General features: G+C 35.5%; 1 protein-coding gene across 1 annotated transcript; it reads left to right on the forward strand.

Annotated features, from left to right (window-relative positions):
- Nucleotides 1-1,783: 1,783 nt before the first annotated feature.
- On the forward strand, nucleotides 1,784-17,640 carry LOC126901154 (dual specificity protein phosphatase Mpk3). Its single transcript, XM_050677442.1, has 4 exons — nucleotides 1,784-2,543; nucleotides 13,524-13,906; nucleotides 13,970-14,105; nucleotides 17,115-17,640. The coding sequence occupies exons 1-4, from the start codon at nucleotides 2,147-2,149 to the stop codon at nucleotides 17,459-17,461; spliced, it is 1,263 nt and encodes a 420-aa protein (XP_050533399.1). The 5' UTR covers nucleotides 1,784-2,146; the 3' UTR covers nucleotides 17,462-17,640.
- Nucleotides 17,641-17,680: the final 40 nt, after the last annotated feature.

A 17,680-nucleotide genomic window follows, 5' to 3' on the forward strand; every position in this document is an offset into this window, starting at 1 on the left:
CTAAGTCTATTTTCTCTCATCTTATCCACGATTGACGCTACACCTATACTCCCTCTTATATGCTCGTTCCTTATTCTATCTTTTCTAGTCACTCCATTCATCCATCTAAGCATTACTTTTCACTTATTTAAAAAACTATATATATATATTTTATAATAAGTATATTTTTACAAAATGTCGAAATATAAATTTTTTAACCCTTTACATACATATATGTTGATGGGTCGATAACAATTTTAGTACAAGTATTCATTGAGTTACAATCATTTTAATATACACAGATTAATCTCAAAATAAATACAATATTGAAAAAATAATTTTTGAGTTATACTAATTACATATAATTTCTTATTTATCAGTTAATAATTACTTTTTAGGATCACCCATTATAAGGGGTATAAAGGTGTTAACTTTATTTTTTTAATGATAACATACATATTTAAATAATTTATAAAGTAGGAAATAATCTAATTAAAAAAGTAACTGGTCAATAACAACTTTTGGACCAGTACTTTGTATATTATTTTCATTTTAAAACTATGCAGGATGAAGAGTACGGCCGGAAAATGAGTTGTGATAAAAATAGCTGCACCTACTCCTCATCATCAGTCATTCCTTAAATTTTTAAGAACTTCTGAAACATTGGTCCAAAAGTTGTTATCGACCAGACTTTTTCTTGATTATCGAGTGAATTATGATTATAAACCAATCACTCTGTTGAATGGATATGTAGTGAAGGCAATTGCAGCCCGTACTTGTGTACATTTACGCTACCTGGGTTCCACACCCATTCTATGTATTAATATGCTTGTAACTCAATGAATACTTATTCTAACATTTTTATAGTCTCATTAATTTTTCTTGTATGAATAAAGCTAAAAATGGCCATTTTTAAATGTTGAAAAAAAATTGTTTCCCCTTATTAGTAATTAATAATAAAAAATATGCGTTAACTGTATTCTAAGAAGACAATTATTATAAAAAAAAAAGATTTTAACAAAATAATAATTGGATCAAAAGTTTCAAGCGTTGTCAGTTAGATATGAGACTATGTATACGATAAATTATATAATTATGATAAGAGATTTGAGTATCGGGCCTAATGTTGTTTATTGTCGAGGATGAAGTAGTAGAGGTACAATTCTTTTTATTTGGATAAAAATATCTTTTAACTGTCTAATATTATTATTTAATTTATCCAAATTTATAGGAGTTTATTTTGTAAAATTAGTATTTCCAACAAAAATTGTATTTGAAAATTATATTAAACTTATTTTAATAATTGAAAATTAAAACTTACTAAGTTGTCACTAATTTTTAAATTTACTAATTCACATCAATTATTTATATTAAACTAAATGTTTATAAACTGAAATGATAATAAAAAATATATTATAATTAAAGTAATCAACAAAAAAGTAATTAATGAAATAAATGAATTTAAATTCTTATTACGTACAATTTATTAACATGATAATATCATAAATTAAAAAATTATCTACACTAGTTAAATAAATAGATTAGCGCTATCTTTCAGTCAAATATTCATTACAAATTTTTCTGAATGTAGTTACGGTCGCTGTCGGTAGATTGCGTAGAATTTCGGAACAATAATCTGTTCTTATTTGGTAGGCGGTGGCGGCTAATGTTATGGTGAAGTGGAAGAAGAGTGGAGCAGTGCAAGTTTCTTGGTATTTGTCGTGCGCGTCCATTCCACCGTGTTGTGTCCATGTTTTTTGTCATCACATTGAATGCTTACAGTAATCAACAGTTCCATTCCGACTGTCTCTGCGGTGAGCTCGTCGGTCGTGAGCAGGTGTGAATACAAAACATTGTTATAATATTTTAATTATTGTTTTATTTTATTGAAATATTTTCTTTATAACCGTTACGTTTTTATATCTGTATAATTTTTACATGTTAAAGATATGTAGAACGGTTAGTGTTTTTTATTTTAACTATAATATTCTGTTGAAGTAATATTATTATTCAATTTGTGATTGTGTGTATGATTTACTACTGTGTGGTTTTTGTTTTATAGTAATAATAATTAAAATAAATATCATCAGTTATTGACATTTGAGATCAATGTTTGATATATAACATAATTTATTAATTTCGAACACACCAAGCTGATTTTACTACAATGCCAGCTGAAGATGATTCTTCCCTTTTGTCAGACATCTGTATTGGTTGTGACTGGCTTGCTGCTGAACTATCATCTAGTAACAAATCTCAGATGTTGATATTGGACTGTCGCAGTTCAATGGATTTCTCTGACTGTCACATACGTGATGCTGTCAATTTCAGTATACCAACCATAATGTTAAGGAGATTAGCTGCTGGTAAAATTGATTTAGCATCTACGGTCAAGTGTTCAGATCTTAGAGAACAAATAGTGAATGCATACAAGCAAAGTATATTTATTCTATATGGTGATGAATGTTTAAAAGATCGTAAAAATACTTCACCAGAGTCTGATACGATGATTGTGTTGGCTAAGAGATTGCTTAAAGATGGATGTAAAGTGCACTGTTTGGATGGTAAGTTATCAAACTGTGTTTACTCTAATAGTTAATTATTAGGTTCAATGTTATAAGGAAAATCATTATAGTTATTTTTTTCTAATTAAACCATTTGTCATGGTTTATATTTATTAAATAATCAATATTCATTGTATTGCGTCATTTAATCACTATGCAAGACTCAACTCAAAAGAATTAATAGTTTTACAGGTGTAGTTGTGTAAATATCAGTTAAAAATTTAATTAAATTCATGGTTATTGTAATAAAATTTTAAATTATTGTCGGTGCATTTAAAAAACTTTCATCACAATGCAAAATAATTTTTCTTTTTTTAATATCTGCTCTGTTTTTTAATCATAGAATACTATCAATTGTATTAACGTTCATAAACTAACTCGAATGTATTAAAATATTTCTCTTTACATATGTGTAAAGAAGAGAAATTTCTGTACATTGATTAAAAATATTAATCGAAAAAATATTGATACTGAATTCATCAAACTAATTTATGGTTAATTGTGGACTTTATGTCTTTTTAATATGTGTTAGAATGTCTTAATAATTATTATTTTGGATTTCAACAATTTTTTCCAACAAGTGATTATAATACTATATAAATATAAATTTTTGGTCTAGATTTTGTTCTTAAAGAATTTTTTTGAAAATATTAGTAATATTTTAAGTATTTATTAATAAAATATTATAAAATTTAGCATTAAATGTGTTTATTTTACACATATCTCATGATTTTTTTTGTCTATAATGTATATTTAATAAAAAAAAAATATATCTCATAGGTAATAAGTAATAAATATAAGTGTAACTTATAGTTATAAGTAATTTACTAGTATATTAATAAGTATTTTAAATATAAGGTTTTAAACATTTTATTAGGATAACTTCTATAATGAGTTAAGAGTTTTTTAACTTTGAAAGTTCTTTATTAATTTATATATGATGTCATACTCATAATGTTAATAAATATTTTTTTTCTGAAAAATGATCTTAGGTATATTCTATATTATAAAAACTACTAGCAACAACTTATTACAAGCAGATTAAACAATTTTTTTTAGTTAAAAATTCTGAGGTTTTATTCAATGGTTAGATGTTACCCTAAATCTAATATTAATTTCCTATAATAAATTAATATATTTAGAAAATAATTCCTTTGATATAATTCAACTTTCTGTTTACATGTCAATAAAGAATAAACAAACATAATTTACTTGTATTAATATTAGCATTATAACTAGTGAATGAAATTGATAGAAAATAAGAAATATGTTATGTAATTATTAGATACTGTTATATTTAAGATAAAATTATATCTAAAGAAATTGACATGACTAAGTAATATAGGTTGGGTAAATTTAACTATATTGAGTTGTCTGTTTATTTGGTAATATAATATTTGAAGGTCAAGTAGAACAAAAACAATTAAGAACTTGGATGATTTTTTAAAAAAAAATTTTAATGGTAGAAAAATGTGTATATTAATAAATTTGAATATTTAGATAGGATGTAATTATTTTTAGAAATTCCATGTTTTGTTTGCATAAACTGAATATTTTTATTTCTTATGCACATAGACAAATTTTTTTCTTTAATTTTTAGTATATATTTTGCTATTGAGTATTTGATGACAAAACGTATTTAACGTGACAGAAGAATTATTGATAAGAATGAAATAATTCTGATATTTTGAGTATCCAATTTGATTGTTAAAACTTTCAGTTATACTTGCTTTAGTTTATAAATTTAACTATTTGTAAATTAGTTCTATTTAAAACGTTAATGTACCTTGTAAACATAAGTAAATTTGTTTTGAACTATATTTATGGTTCTTAAAAATATGTATTTCACCTAAGCAAGCTGTTTTTACTGATATTTTCATTTCTGTTAAGTTATTTTTATTTATATTTCTGCTATAAATAATGCCGGTTTTTAACATATTTAGATTGTTTTGCTATACCTATGTAAATATATGCTGTTATGCAGCGTTGATAAATTAATGTTATTCAAGTCAGTCATTCATAATTTATACCACGACCTTGATTAGGGTCGATGTTATGATTTTATCTGTTGTCAATGTACTAATGAAAATAATAATTTAAGTCAAGTAATTCCAATTCGATGACCTTTGTTACTCGATCGAGAATTCGTTTTGGCACTGTCATCACATTTTGTCAATATTACTAGTGAAATAGAAAACATTATTATTGCGTTGTGTAATGTATCAGTGAATAGTCACAATTGCTGTGTGATTTCTATAGACTATATTATTAACCAAATGCCGAGAGGTTATTTGAATATTACCGCAGCATCCGCTGTTCAAAGTCGTTACTAATCATCAGATTTATGATTGTGTCTTATTCGGTTCCATCGAAACACAATCAGTATTAACATTTACAAAAATTAATAATTGTTTTTAATACGTCTTTTATTGGTCCACAGTATAGTGGAACTATTAAATAAACGTTTCCGCGGCCGCCTCAACAATAAACCAACGGGCCTAGTTCGCGTTCTCTCTCTTCTTTTTACAATATCATTGGAATGTCTGTCGCATCATTTGCATCAGCCGAATCCGATTTATTATAAACCGGTACTGACCGAAAACAGAGTCGATGGCGACGGTTGTTTTTTTTTTCTCTTACTCTTATACTCCTTTTAGCCATATGTAGGTGTGAACGCGTTCTACGTTTATTTGAGTTACTATTGCACATTACGTTATTATATTATCTTTAGTCCTATGCTAAGCTACAGTCACACGTATGGGCGTCAGACCATGTATGAAAATGAAAAACCCACATATTGTTTGTACAGCAAAAAATACGTGCACGCTACAGTGTTTATTTTTGGTCCATTCCGTTAAAACGCACTTTTGCTGGACCATAATTGCATATTACTATTATAATCTCTGTTGTTGTTGAGGCATTTTATTGTAAGCACGACGACAACCAGTATAATCCATTCATATTGTAATGAACCTCTTTTTAGTATTGTTATTATTATTGTTGTAATTACTATTATTACATATTCAACGACGGTTGTGCATCGTTTCGACGGCCATCGTGGGTCTCGTCTATTGCTGGTCGCAATCAAACATTCACGGTCAGCTACCGCTTCGCTTCTTGTTCAGTATCCTCCTCATCCGACTACTCCCCGCGTGCCCCCTACCATGCGTGTGTGATTTTTTGTGTGACCTAATCAAGGCCGCGCGTATCGGACAACCGGTGTGGCCGGCCGTAGAGCCACTGCACCATTGCGTCGAGAGAGAGCGAGTGTAAATGCTTGTGGATCGAGAAACAACATCGGGGTGACGGTAGAGATCAACTGCCGCGGGTCCGGGGACGTATGCGCAGCAGATTTCCTCGGGGTGTGAACTAACCGTCCACATTTGTTTCGACTTGGCGTTAATTGTGATTTTACGATTCGGTTTTCATCTATCCAATTAAGGTTTCTTTTTTTTTTTTTGTCAATACTTTAAGCCGAAGTGTTACACTGTGAAATACACTAAATGAATTATCACTTGGTAAACTTAATTAAAGACGAACAACTTTAAATTATTGCTTCTGGTAAAACAATTACTGATTTGTATTTGTGTGCACAGCTTGACGACTGAGCGATGGACCGAATGGTTTCGAGTGAGTGAATAGTTTTGTGAAAGAAAGTCGTCGCGACTTAAATGTGTGTCTAAAATAAAAGCGTTCAGTAATTTTCTATGTTTGGATGTTATTATTCGACATGATATTAGCGTCAATGGAAAGTTCCCAATACTCGTTAGTCTCGTCTGTTATCGCGCTGATAGCAGATTGCTTTATTGCTCCTAACATCTGCAGGTACGGCGTGTTATTGTTTAATTTTGTATATTAATCTTTATTGATAATCCATATTGCATCTGGTACGTATAAGTATTGACATATTTATCGGCAACATTAATTACTCGAAACACGATACAATATGGATGTTGTAAACAACTGTTTATTTATAGTCGAATTATACACGAGCACTTATCGGTATTCCATTGCCGTTGTTTGCTTTTCTCCATTCATTAAATGTTATTATTAGTGTTACCGTCACAAGTCATTGATGAACGCATAAACAATGCGTTGCCTTGCAAATCCAAAGCGACTCGCTCCAAGTATGCATTAGAATTCATAGATCATTACACTTCGGTCGTTATTTCAAACTTCGCTGTGCCAATTTTGTAGGCGTTTTTACTACACCGGCATACCAATTAGAATTCACCAGACGGTTATGTACAGTGGGATAGGTATGCCAAAAACCGGTCAGTCGACCGGCAGCATAATATTATATTATTCTACCTGTTCATTGTATGGCGTGCCGGAGCTAGTTCTAGCACAGTGTATAGCAATAATTATATTAATTGCATTCTCGTGGGCTTCAATGAAACCCTAGTGCGCATTCTGCGAAAAACCGGACCAAACTAGCGCCGTTGGATTTTTGTTGTAATGAATGATAAAACAAAAACTTGCTGAAGGCGTCGATGGTTAAAAAAACATCATCTATACTTTTTTTTTCAAAACACGATCGCGACAGTTGTATTACTTCCATCTAAACACTACTCTTTGGAGGTCGTTAAAAAATTGTCCGCGCGTAGACGATCCAAATAGGAAGTTCTGTAGTTGTTGTTTATGTGGAATATCCTCGAATAGTACGAACCTTTATATTTACAATTGGCATCATCATAATATATGTATGTGTGTGTGTGTGTGTGTGCGCGCTACTACGCGGCAATTGAGTACCGGAAACGACAGTGCTGGCGACGGCCGCGGCGTTGCCTCTTTGGTACACTACTCTCCGTCTCTCCCGTTTATTATTGCCTCGGTTCTCTATTTAGTTTTTTGTTGATGTCTTTTTAGCCATTCGTTCGACGTTTGCTTAAACGGAAACGTCTTGCCTTAATCTCGCGAATCGCGTCGCGTTCAACTAAACGTCGCAATGTACTCCTTAAATGGTGGGCGGAGGGCCGGAAATTATTCGCGTAACAATCCGACCGTTTTTTCCCCGACGATTTCGTTTTCTACGTCAATCATTGGACTCCTACCGTTGAGGGATACTTAACTATTGCAGCACGTTGTCGGATGCACGTGTTGTCACTTGCGAAATTTCCATAGCACTTCCTCGCGGCCAACCCACGTGACGGCGGCGGCGGCGGCGTCGTCGTCATCAATTGAAACCTAATATTACTACATTGTGGCATGCAATACCATACGTTGGTCGGTACTATAAATAAATAATAACATCAACAATTGAGTATGTGTGTGTGTGTGTGTGTGCCAAACAATCGCCGCCGACTTGAACTTAATAAGAGTATTGCAGACGTATTATGTTAAATAAAGCGACCCTCTTAGCCCGCCGACCGTTTCGGCAACGTGATTTTAGATTCAATTGCTTAAAATTAAATTTACTCCATACGGACCACTTGTACGGCTGCTACCGCTGTCGAAAAGGTGTGCGTTGCGCTGTTGTCTTTGCCGGTGACGTCGTCGGTGACTTTGAAAAAAGCGGATGCCGAATTATAAATATCTCTCGTTTATGTATAAAACATAGAGACCGTAGTGGGCGATACAATCGGAAGACTCGAAGGTTTTACGCTCAGCCAAACGTTTACATTATAACTACTGTGGTTCATTGTCGTCTCACGAATACATGGCAGAGTAGTCGCGTACAATAACAATAATACGTTGGCGGATCGCGGTATAAAAATAATCGTTGCAATAGCGATGCGGCCGCGGCGTCCGTCGAGCATGTTACGTTTAAATATAAATCGGAACGTAAAAGTATTTGCATATGCAAGCACCAAGTATGGTGTTTTTGATGAACGTAGCCATTTGCTCAAGAGTTTGTTTGTCCCGGTTGTGGTCGCAGGCGCCGTTGATATCATCAAATCGTTTCAGTTGCGTTTGTCATCGTACCATAATTTTGTTGGTAATTATAAACAACGTAGATCAGCTGAAACGTCTAATTATCCACAGTGTGATATATTCGATTCCCACGGCGGAAAGAGGCGACGATCATAGTAACATTACACTAATCGGCGCGTATCCGGTAGCCTCGTACATTATTTGTTCTATCATCCGTAGCCTTGACCCCCATAAGAATTTGCACGTTTAAAAAATTGCCTCCGTGTCAAATTGATTTCAAACACCGATCAATACACTTCGGAACATAACAGAAAATTCATTTTTTTTTTCTTCTATTCATTGTGGTTACTGATATTTTGCATTTGTTAATATATTTTTTTCGAGTATTTTTACAAGGAGGTATTTTGTTTTAATTCATTCGCTAGTTGTGTAGTAGACGCGAGTTAAAAAAAGTCCAAGTTTAGGTTTTGTTTAGTAGTTTTGAATCCAAAGTCATACGAGTCTTAGAATAAAATTGAGAAGATCAGTTGTGTTTATTGAAATGCAACGAATGATGATCATATTACACGAATCGATGATACTTTTTGTCATTGGTTAACGTCAAAAGCGATGTCGATAATATTTTAAAAAAATAACAATTGTTCAATTGATAATTATGCGAGACTAATTTTTATGTATTTCTATGCTGTGGAGTGTATATTTTATCGACTCTTTACGATTTTCATAATTTCAATTATGAACCCAATGGCAACCCAAATAGCTTAAGTTTATTTGTTTTGGTATTGGTTCTGATGTGCGATCCACGTTCAGTCGGTTGGTATGTGTCTAAACAAATGCACGACCAATTACGTGGTTATTTCGACACAATTATTTTGCGAAATGGCCAAGAGGATACGCCCGTCCGGGCAGCGGATGGGCGACAAATAATTTGTATTATCGTCGTACGTGTTGTGCGAGGCCGTTATGTGAAAAATGAAATACCACTGGGAATAATGACACCAATAATTGCGTTGTTAACATCGCCTATTTATTGTCGCCGTTCTTTAATATTTCTATTACGGACCAACGGATATGATTATCGTGAATGAATGACAAGTGTTGTTTGCCTTATTTAAAACGATGAAGAATACACTTGGGGAGGGTGGGCCTTGTGAATTTTCGGTTGGATCTAAAAATGGGTCCTCTTCCGATTTGGCCATGAATGGCCGGAACAGTCTCTTTTACACGTCGTGTGCCGCCGCCGCCGTGTTTTCACAACCCAACCAAAAAACCAGCCGTACACCGTCACCGTCCGGTATCCGGCTCGTGCGCCTCTCGCCATATCCTGTGCGCTCGGTGTTGTTGTTATTCCGTTTGCCCGTCGTCAACCGGATGCGCGTTTCCGACATTTCCATGCGAGTGTTGTTTTTTTTTTTTCTTGTCGGTAAGACCTTCCCGGGGGTTGTTCTGCTCGCAAAAACGGCAAACACCCTGCCGGGCGACCGACGTGGTCCGAAAATAAGTATGCCGCCGACTGGTTTCCTGTTTCCTTTTTCATCGGCCGACGGAATGCTCGAAAAACATGCGGCCTATTTTAAAAACACTGTCGATGGTGCAGATTTCTCGCATATATACGCGACGACAGCGGATATCCGGTGCTCGTTAATAAACACAAATAATTACAACGCTCGTTTAAAGTGCAACTGGCTAAGCGTTTTTTTCTCTCTCCCAATTTTATAAATAGAATATTTCAAATTCCACTTGCCGTCCGTTTGCTGCTTTCGATTCGCAATCGACAACGGAATTGGCGGTCGCGCTTGAATCGTTCGACAATTATTAAACACGAGAACATTTCATTTATCGAGTCTAATAATGGAATAGTATGTCTTGTCGGAGCAGTAATTTTTGGCATTTACAAGTGCAGCGGCGAAAAAATCTCAATATTTAGATAATAGTCGAAGAAGGCGTTCAGCCGGTTTTGTTTATCGAGTCCGACGTGTTTTTATTTTAAATCGTCGAAATACGTCGTCATTCTAGACAGATTGTTGTTCGAGTATAATTTTAAGATTTTTTTTTCAAACCGAGTAAATTTTTTCACGGATATATTATTGTTATTATTATTTTTATCAAATTGTTACATAAATAGTATTATTGATGTATATCAAAAACTGATTTAATACTTCAATTCAATTTAAAATCAAAGGTAGAGTTTTACCCAAGGAAAAATGTTGGCCCTTTATTTCGGTTAAGGAGTCGAATCGGAGTTTTGGTTGTGTTGTGTTGAATTATATTTTACTTGTGAATGGTATCAAAAATAACATTGATCGTGTCACTTGTTCAATTTGTACGAGAGTACAGTTTTGTAATATTCGAGTTGTGTTTGCATATTTTGCTGAAATGAATTCGAAAACTATGATATTATCAAGTAGGTGTTACGTTTTAGTCGGCTAAGTATCGCATGTAACTTTATAACACCGTGTTGTGTGTAGTAGTAATAATTAAAAATACAATCAAGCTATGAATTAGTTTACTACACGCGCATCGTGTGTTGGCTAGTACGTTTTTTTCTCAATGAAAATAATGTATTCGTAGCATACCACCGCTGTCGTCCCTTAAACACGCTATCGACTTTCTTTTAATTATGTCATTCATTTGCCCGTTTTGCAGTCAATTCTCTGTTTACTCAATGGTCATACGTGACTTAATTCGTGATCAGAAACGAACTTGGTAATATAATGCCTTTAACTCTCATTGCCACTATAGATGGCTACGTCGTTTGGCGGCGTATTCTGACACTTTTTGTTCCCTTTTGAAATAAGTTTATTTATATAATTTTTTATGTTACGAAAATTAAGTCGAAATATTATTGGGAATATTAGTTTTTAACTATAAAACGGAATTCGCCTCAACTTTAAAACGGTGTTTTTAAAGTAATATCGAAACTAAAAAATGCGTTGATTGTAAAAAATGTCATCTTTACGAGTTGACACCTTTTTATTTGCAATCTGTTGTGCAGTTGGAGGAGTGTGCTGGGAGCGCTGTGTTTTTGTGTACTGTGCTGACCTATATATTTTGTATGTAAACCCTCAGTCGGATCGATATTGCGGCCTGAAGACTGCCGCCGATCCGATAGGTAGGTCACTCCGTCGGTGGTGTATATGGGACGGGACTAAATGCTAACAAGCCAGAAAATCAACCCGTTTCCTACTGAAATCCAATATCCATTGAAATATGTTACGTCCCGTGGCTGGCGTACCAAACGCGCTCTTTACTTAATAAACCGATACGACGTCCCCTTATGCCGGGGATCGCTCGTGGCGTTTTATGACCCACGTGCTTCGTTCCAGCGTGGGCGCCTATGGTTTTCGGGTTTGAACCGGATACCGCCAAAACTATCCTTAACGGGCAGGGCTTAACGACACACAGGCGTTTCCCAGAAGGTTGAAATAACATTAACAATAATAACATGTTATTGTGGTGGTTTGTGTGGGTCGCATATTATTGTTGTACCTTACTTTTAACCGCCCCGCGGTTGTTTTACTTCTGGCCACATTCGTCCGTTTCGGCGAATGGCCACTTGCAGTACCACTTATGGTTCCTATTCAAACGTTATTGTCTCTCGTATTTTTTTTATGGATACTGCAGTCGTTATTTTTACTAGTGTTCGAGTGCACTTTTTCCAGTCGGCTACTCATGGCGTCCTCTTGTGGATTTTACGAACGGGTCTGAACGGAAGAGATTACACCTCGAGAGGGTAGTCGTATGGGCCGTCGGGGAGTTGTTAATCGTTCGTTTTTAATGATTGTCCATTTCCGGTGGTCATATTTCAATTTCCGGCCGGTGTCCAAGTAGTTCAAGTAGTGTTTTGGAACGTTGTGCTGCAGCGGTATAATTATCTATGGCGCAGTTCGATTTATTTAGCACAGTGTTCCCTACGCTCATTTGACACGGGATATGTTCCGTTCGACCGACGGGAACGGACTATGGCGAAAGAAACTTTACGGTGGTATGACGGTGACGAGTGGAGTGGTCGGTCGGACACGGTGAGGAAGTCTGGTGGGACGACGATGACGAAGGCGGCGGCGGCGCCCACTCATCGCGAACCCACGCGCACAAATATACGCACACAAGTATGGTGTGTTGTGTACACGTCCGAGTGTTTTATTTCTTTTGTCGGTGAAGAAATGGTGAATGAAAATATTAACGAAAAAAATTGTTTAAAAGAGCGAAAGTCGATTTCAGTGTGGGTGTCTAGGAGGAAAGAGATAACCGATGCGTACGGGTTAAAAATAATACCTCTTATTAACCCGCGGGTTATTAAAGCGACTCTCCTTCACCGCTGCCTTTAGCCCTCCGTGTAATTTTAGCTCGATACCGTGTAGGCAGAAGTAGATGATTCGTTCTAAATTAATTGACAACGACGGCGACAGCAGGAAATCCATTTAGCCGAGAAAGAGGTCCTTTTTTTTTTTTTTGGCCAAGTGTATTATCCGTAACCGTGTGTGTTAAGTGCCCGGAGGAAACTGTTCAAAAATCACAGCTCAAAAATCTTCCTTTCAGTTTTCTGTGGGCGTTAGTATTTGTGACCGTCTTCCGTTCATCGCTTGCGTAACGAACTTATTAGTTATTATTGCCCGACGTCCTTCCTGTCCGCCATCGCTACCGGCCGGTACACTTACGTTTTTTTTTTTTTTTTTGTCGTTCGCTTTATGTGCTCATACCCGCACGCCCGAGTAATAAACATTTTTTCCCTTTATTGTTAAATAAACATAATAGTAACTTGTGAATCCCGTGTATGGTAATCATCTCGTGGTTGTTGTTCGTCCACCGACGCCGGATGTTCACCGGAAGTCTTTAAATGGAAAAAATCTGAAATTCAAAATCTGATTAGACGAGTCCAACGCGGTGGTGGTCTCCATGCAAATAAGCCGTCGCGCGTCCGACACAAACAGTTTCGAAAGACGGATAATTATTTCACGTCAACCAACTCGTCACGTTGCGTCATACAAAACGCGTTATCGCCATCACTCGAATGTATATTTTTTGTTACAGATTATTAAAAAAAAATTGTAGCTCTTTTTGTTGTCTCTCAACTCGACACTTATGATGGATATTTTTATTTTCTAGAGAGATTTGATATCTTCCAGCAGTCTTACCCCGAATGGTGCGAGTCGTTCTTGGAACGATGTGCCCGAGCTAACGACGACATGACCGGTTACATCGGCGACACCGACACCCTAATGGGACTTCGGTCGTTGCACATCACCCCGTCGTTGGTACCTCTCACCCGAAACGCCCGCCGTCAGCACCAACTCATGTCTGCGTTGAGCACGTCACCCGAGAGCTCCGGCGGGTCTGACATTGACAGCTTGTCGGACGTAGACAGCTCTAGTTCAATATTGGGCTTCGACGAAGACCGCGACTTCCCCGTCGAGATACTACCTGACCTATTCTTAGGTAACGCAGCCAACTCCGAAGACTTGGAATGGCTGAAGAAACACAGGATAGAAGTAATGACGATAATTTTGTGAACGAGTCAATGAAAACCTAACGCACATTTTTTTCATTTCTAGTACATACTTAACGTGACGTCGGATTTGCCGAATACGTTTGAAGAACAAGGGTCCATAAAGTACATGCAGATACCAATATCCGATCACATCGGACAAAATCTTGCCGGCTTTTTCCCTCAAGCAATAGAATTCATAGGTAAATATAAAAAAAAACAGATTTACTAAAGGAAAATTTGATTTTTTTTTTTTCCCCACACATTAACTGAGTACTGTGTGCGATATTAGCTAAATTTTTCAATGACAGTTTCTGGGCCGTTTACGTAAACACTACGTTTAAAAAACGATTTGATAAGTATCTGACAGTTCGTTATTACTGTTATTCACTATACCGTAGTACTGCATACTTAGTTTCGCGAGTATAGTATAGACCGAGTAAGCGATAGAATGAATGATTGATCGATCTAAACGCCCTTTACCCGAACGAAATTATTTCTACTGCGTTTTTAAGTACACCGAGTTGCTAAAACCCATTTTGGATATCCGAGACCGTTGATTATTTTGCGAAAACACGACCTACGTAAATGGTTTACGGTACTTGCGGTATTATATTAATAATAATAACACTAGCGTTTTATAGCAGTTACGGGTTTTCGGATAAACACTTGAGTATGGCTGTGTGGGCGTACCTTTACAAGTTGTGAAATTTAATTGCACAAAAATGATAGCGGATTGGTGGTAGTGCGTGGGTAGCATTATGAAGTTTTTTTATCGCGATGATTAAGTTGTGTACCTGTCTGTCGTCGTTGCTCGTCAACTAATTAACGTTACAATCATCCGGTTCGGTGTATAATATTGGGAATGTTGTAGGTAGGAGTAGTAGTTCGCCTTGAAAAATTGCTCATGTCCATTGACGAATTTCGTGCGAAAACATTTACCTATTATATTGTCGCTATGAATGAACGGCCGCTTGTATATGTTAGTTTATTAATAAGGAACAGACGAACCGAAGGTCAGTGGTTCTAAGGTGAATATATTTTTTGGATATTTTTCTTTAAAAACGTAAAAAAAAAAAAAAAAAACCCACGTGTTGTCGACGCAAAATTTCTGTCGAACTATGACCTAACCTTGTTTTTTATTTTTCAAAATAGCTTCACGGGAATTTCAATTAAATTGTCTTTGCCGCCAAATGACGTTTGTCTGTTTTTTTTCCGTCCAAATATTTAACGTGTTAATTCTTGGCAACTCTCACGTTGTTTTTCTGTTAAAACTTGTTTTGAACTCAACTATCCTTATCGTGAACCCTTAAAGGCATTATAAATGTAGTCTGGAAACTAAATTCACCATTACATATCGAACGTGTACAGAAGAACAAGTGTACAAAAGCGTTTGGTCCGCCGACAACGTGCACAGTAGAGGATTCGTGAATGAAAACACCCACGCAAAAATGCCATCGCAGCCGAATGGGACGCCCACGCTTGTGTCGTGGTCCAAATCGCCGTCGTGACGTGACACGGGGAGGAAGTAGAAAGGGATGTGGATTGGATTACCCTCCCCTCGTCGTCAACAAGTCGTGCAAGATCGGAGAGTGGATATTTATCAATGAATACTACGGGCCTTTGAATGGGTAGGACGACGGCGCGCGCATGCGTTTGTTTCGGCGATCGATATTTTACGGGTCACCGTCGAGCGGCTGGCTCTTCTCTTTCTCTATAGTTGCACCCAAACAATAATGAGATGTCTCCTCTGCCCATTCTCGAGACTTGCGTGTCGTTTTATCAAAACAATACTTGTAACTTTCTTTCGGGGGCGTACGCTTTTCAGACATTTTTACTTTTGTTGTTGTTTTTTGTAGAACTTTCGAGTTGCGTCAGCCATTATTTATTTCGTATTGTTTTTTGCTTTGGTCGATTTAGGTCTATGTATTTTGTCTGTGGTTTCGATGATTTCTGAAAAACAATTAAAACGTGCTCAACATATTGTTTGTTTATCGAACTTAATCGGTAGCAAAACTGATAATGTTATTATTACTGCATGTTGATTTTTTTTATATATGGATTGAGAGCTCAAGATTTTTAGTAAATATTTTACTAGGCGATAAGCTACTGTGGATACATCTGTACACGAAGGTGGATAAATATATTACTCGTTATTGTTCTCGAAATGTATACAAGTTATTATTTCTAGCGATAACGATGATGTTTTTTCGCCACTCGTTTTGGAGAAAAACAACTACTGACTCATATTATTGAAATTTGTTATGACGTTGTTCGGGAGATAGAATTCTTCGAATTCGGGCAATTTTTTTGAAAACATTCTTTGAAACTTTTTGTCTGCTTAAAAAGTAAGTGCTGATGACGACGAATGTCGTTTAAAAATCGTGGGAAAAATATGTGATGTTTAATGATGAGCGTTAACAACGACTAACGATTAGGAAAAATGAGATGAAGAATAACAACACGGGAAGTCTCGAAAGTATATTTGATTGAATGTGTGTATGTTTTTTTTATCCTCTTAGTATATCTATTTTCTGAGTGAAAGAAAACATTTTGAAATAAAGTAATAAAATGCTCAGCGGAAATTATGAGCGAAAACAAACAGAAGCTGTTTGTAGTGTGCACAAACATAAGTGTACTTCACGTAAAATAAACGGAAACGTGTACATACTAAAACATTTTCAACAATTATAATTATAATATTCACTAATGTGGGCTAAAGGCGTATATACGTTTAGAAGACCTTGGAATAGCAGAAATAAAATGATTTCTTCAACAACANAAGACCTTGGAATAGCAGAAAAAAAATGATTTCTTCAATAACGCATAAACGCGCATCGTATATATTTCAAAAACGACTACAGTTTACTGTTGTTAATAATTATTTCGCGTTTTCTTCTCCAGGGTTCAAATTCGGATTAGTCGTTCCTTTGAAATCAAACGCAAACTAAAATAATATAAAAAAAATAACCTATAAAGATGTTGTTCTATGAATATTTTAATGTGATATACGGTATCAGCAGCATACGAAGTATACATTATTTGATTCTCTATGACGTCCTTTAAAATAGTTTTAACTAGAAAAATAAATATAAAGTTAAAATTTATAAATTTTCAATAATTTAAGTAGTGTCAAAGAATTACTTTTATCCATACATTTAGTATTGTATTCATTTAGATTGTGTATTATATAGTCAAATCAATTTTTTTAGATAACGGTCGATCACAACAGAAAGGTGTTCTTGTGCACTGTCTTGCTGGCATATCACGTTCAGTTACTGTCATGCTAGCGTATCTGATGGCTCATCGGCAGCTTACTTTGAATGAGGCATATAATATGGTCTTGAAACGAAAAACCAACATAGATCCAAACTTCCATTTTATGCAGCAGCTACACTCCTTTGAAAAACAGTTACTTGATGCAAGAACTCAGCCAAAACAAATAACCAGTACACCAGCATCATCTGCGTCCAGCTACTTAAGTCCATTGTCAACGGCCGTACAAAGCCCTGATAGTGGCATAGAATTTGATAGGTGGACCCCGGGTACTGGAGGATGAGAAACGTTTGAGGGTGATCAGCAATCGCCCCAAACAAAGTATTGCTTTTGACAAGTGCCTTTTCATTTATAATTGTCCTATCACTTTCATTTCCTAAATTTTTATTTTATATAGATCTTAAGATATTTAAATGCTGTTAAGTTGTATAGGAATACATATTATAGTGTTTTTTAATGTCACTTATTTTAATGACTGCCTTTTTTTTTAAATTGTAGCGCT

Source organism: Daktulosphaira vitifoliae, unplaced genomic scaffold (genome assembly GCF_025091365.1).
Source record: "Daktulosphaira vitifoliae isolate Bord-2020 unplaced genomic scaffold, ASM2509136v1 Scaffold_3, whole genome shotgun sequence".
NCBI lineage: Eukaryota > Metazoa > Arthropoda > Insecta > Hemiptera > Phylloxeridae > Daktulosphaira > Daktulosphaira vitifoliae.

Excerpts from the sequence above, each read along its gene's own strand:
- LOC126901154 (XM_050677442.1), top strand. The coding sequence starts at position 2,147 with ATGCCAGCTGAAGATGATTCTTCCCTTTTGTCAGACATCTGTATTGGT. Across the intron at positions 2,544-13,523 it reads TAAAGTGCACTGTTTGGATG|AGAGATTTGATATCTTCCAG; the intron begins GTAAGTTATCAA and ends TTTATTTTCTAG. Across the intron at positions 14,106-17,114 it reads TCAAGCAATAGAATTCATAG|ATAACGGTCGATCACAACAG; the intron begins GTAAATATAAAA and ends CAATTTTTTTAG.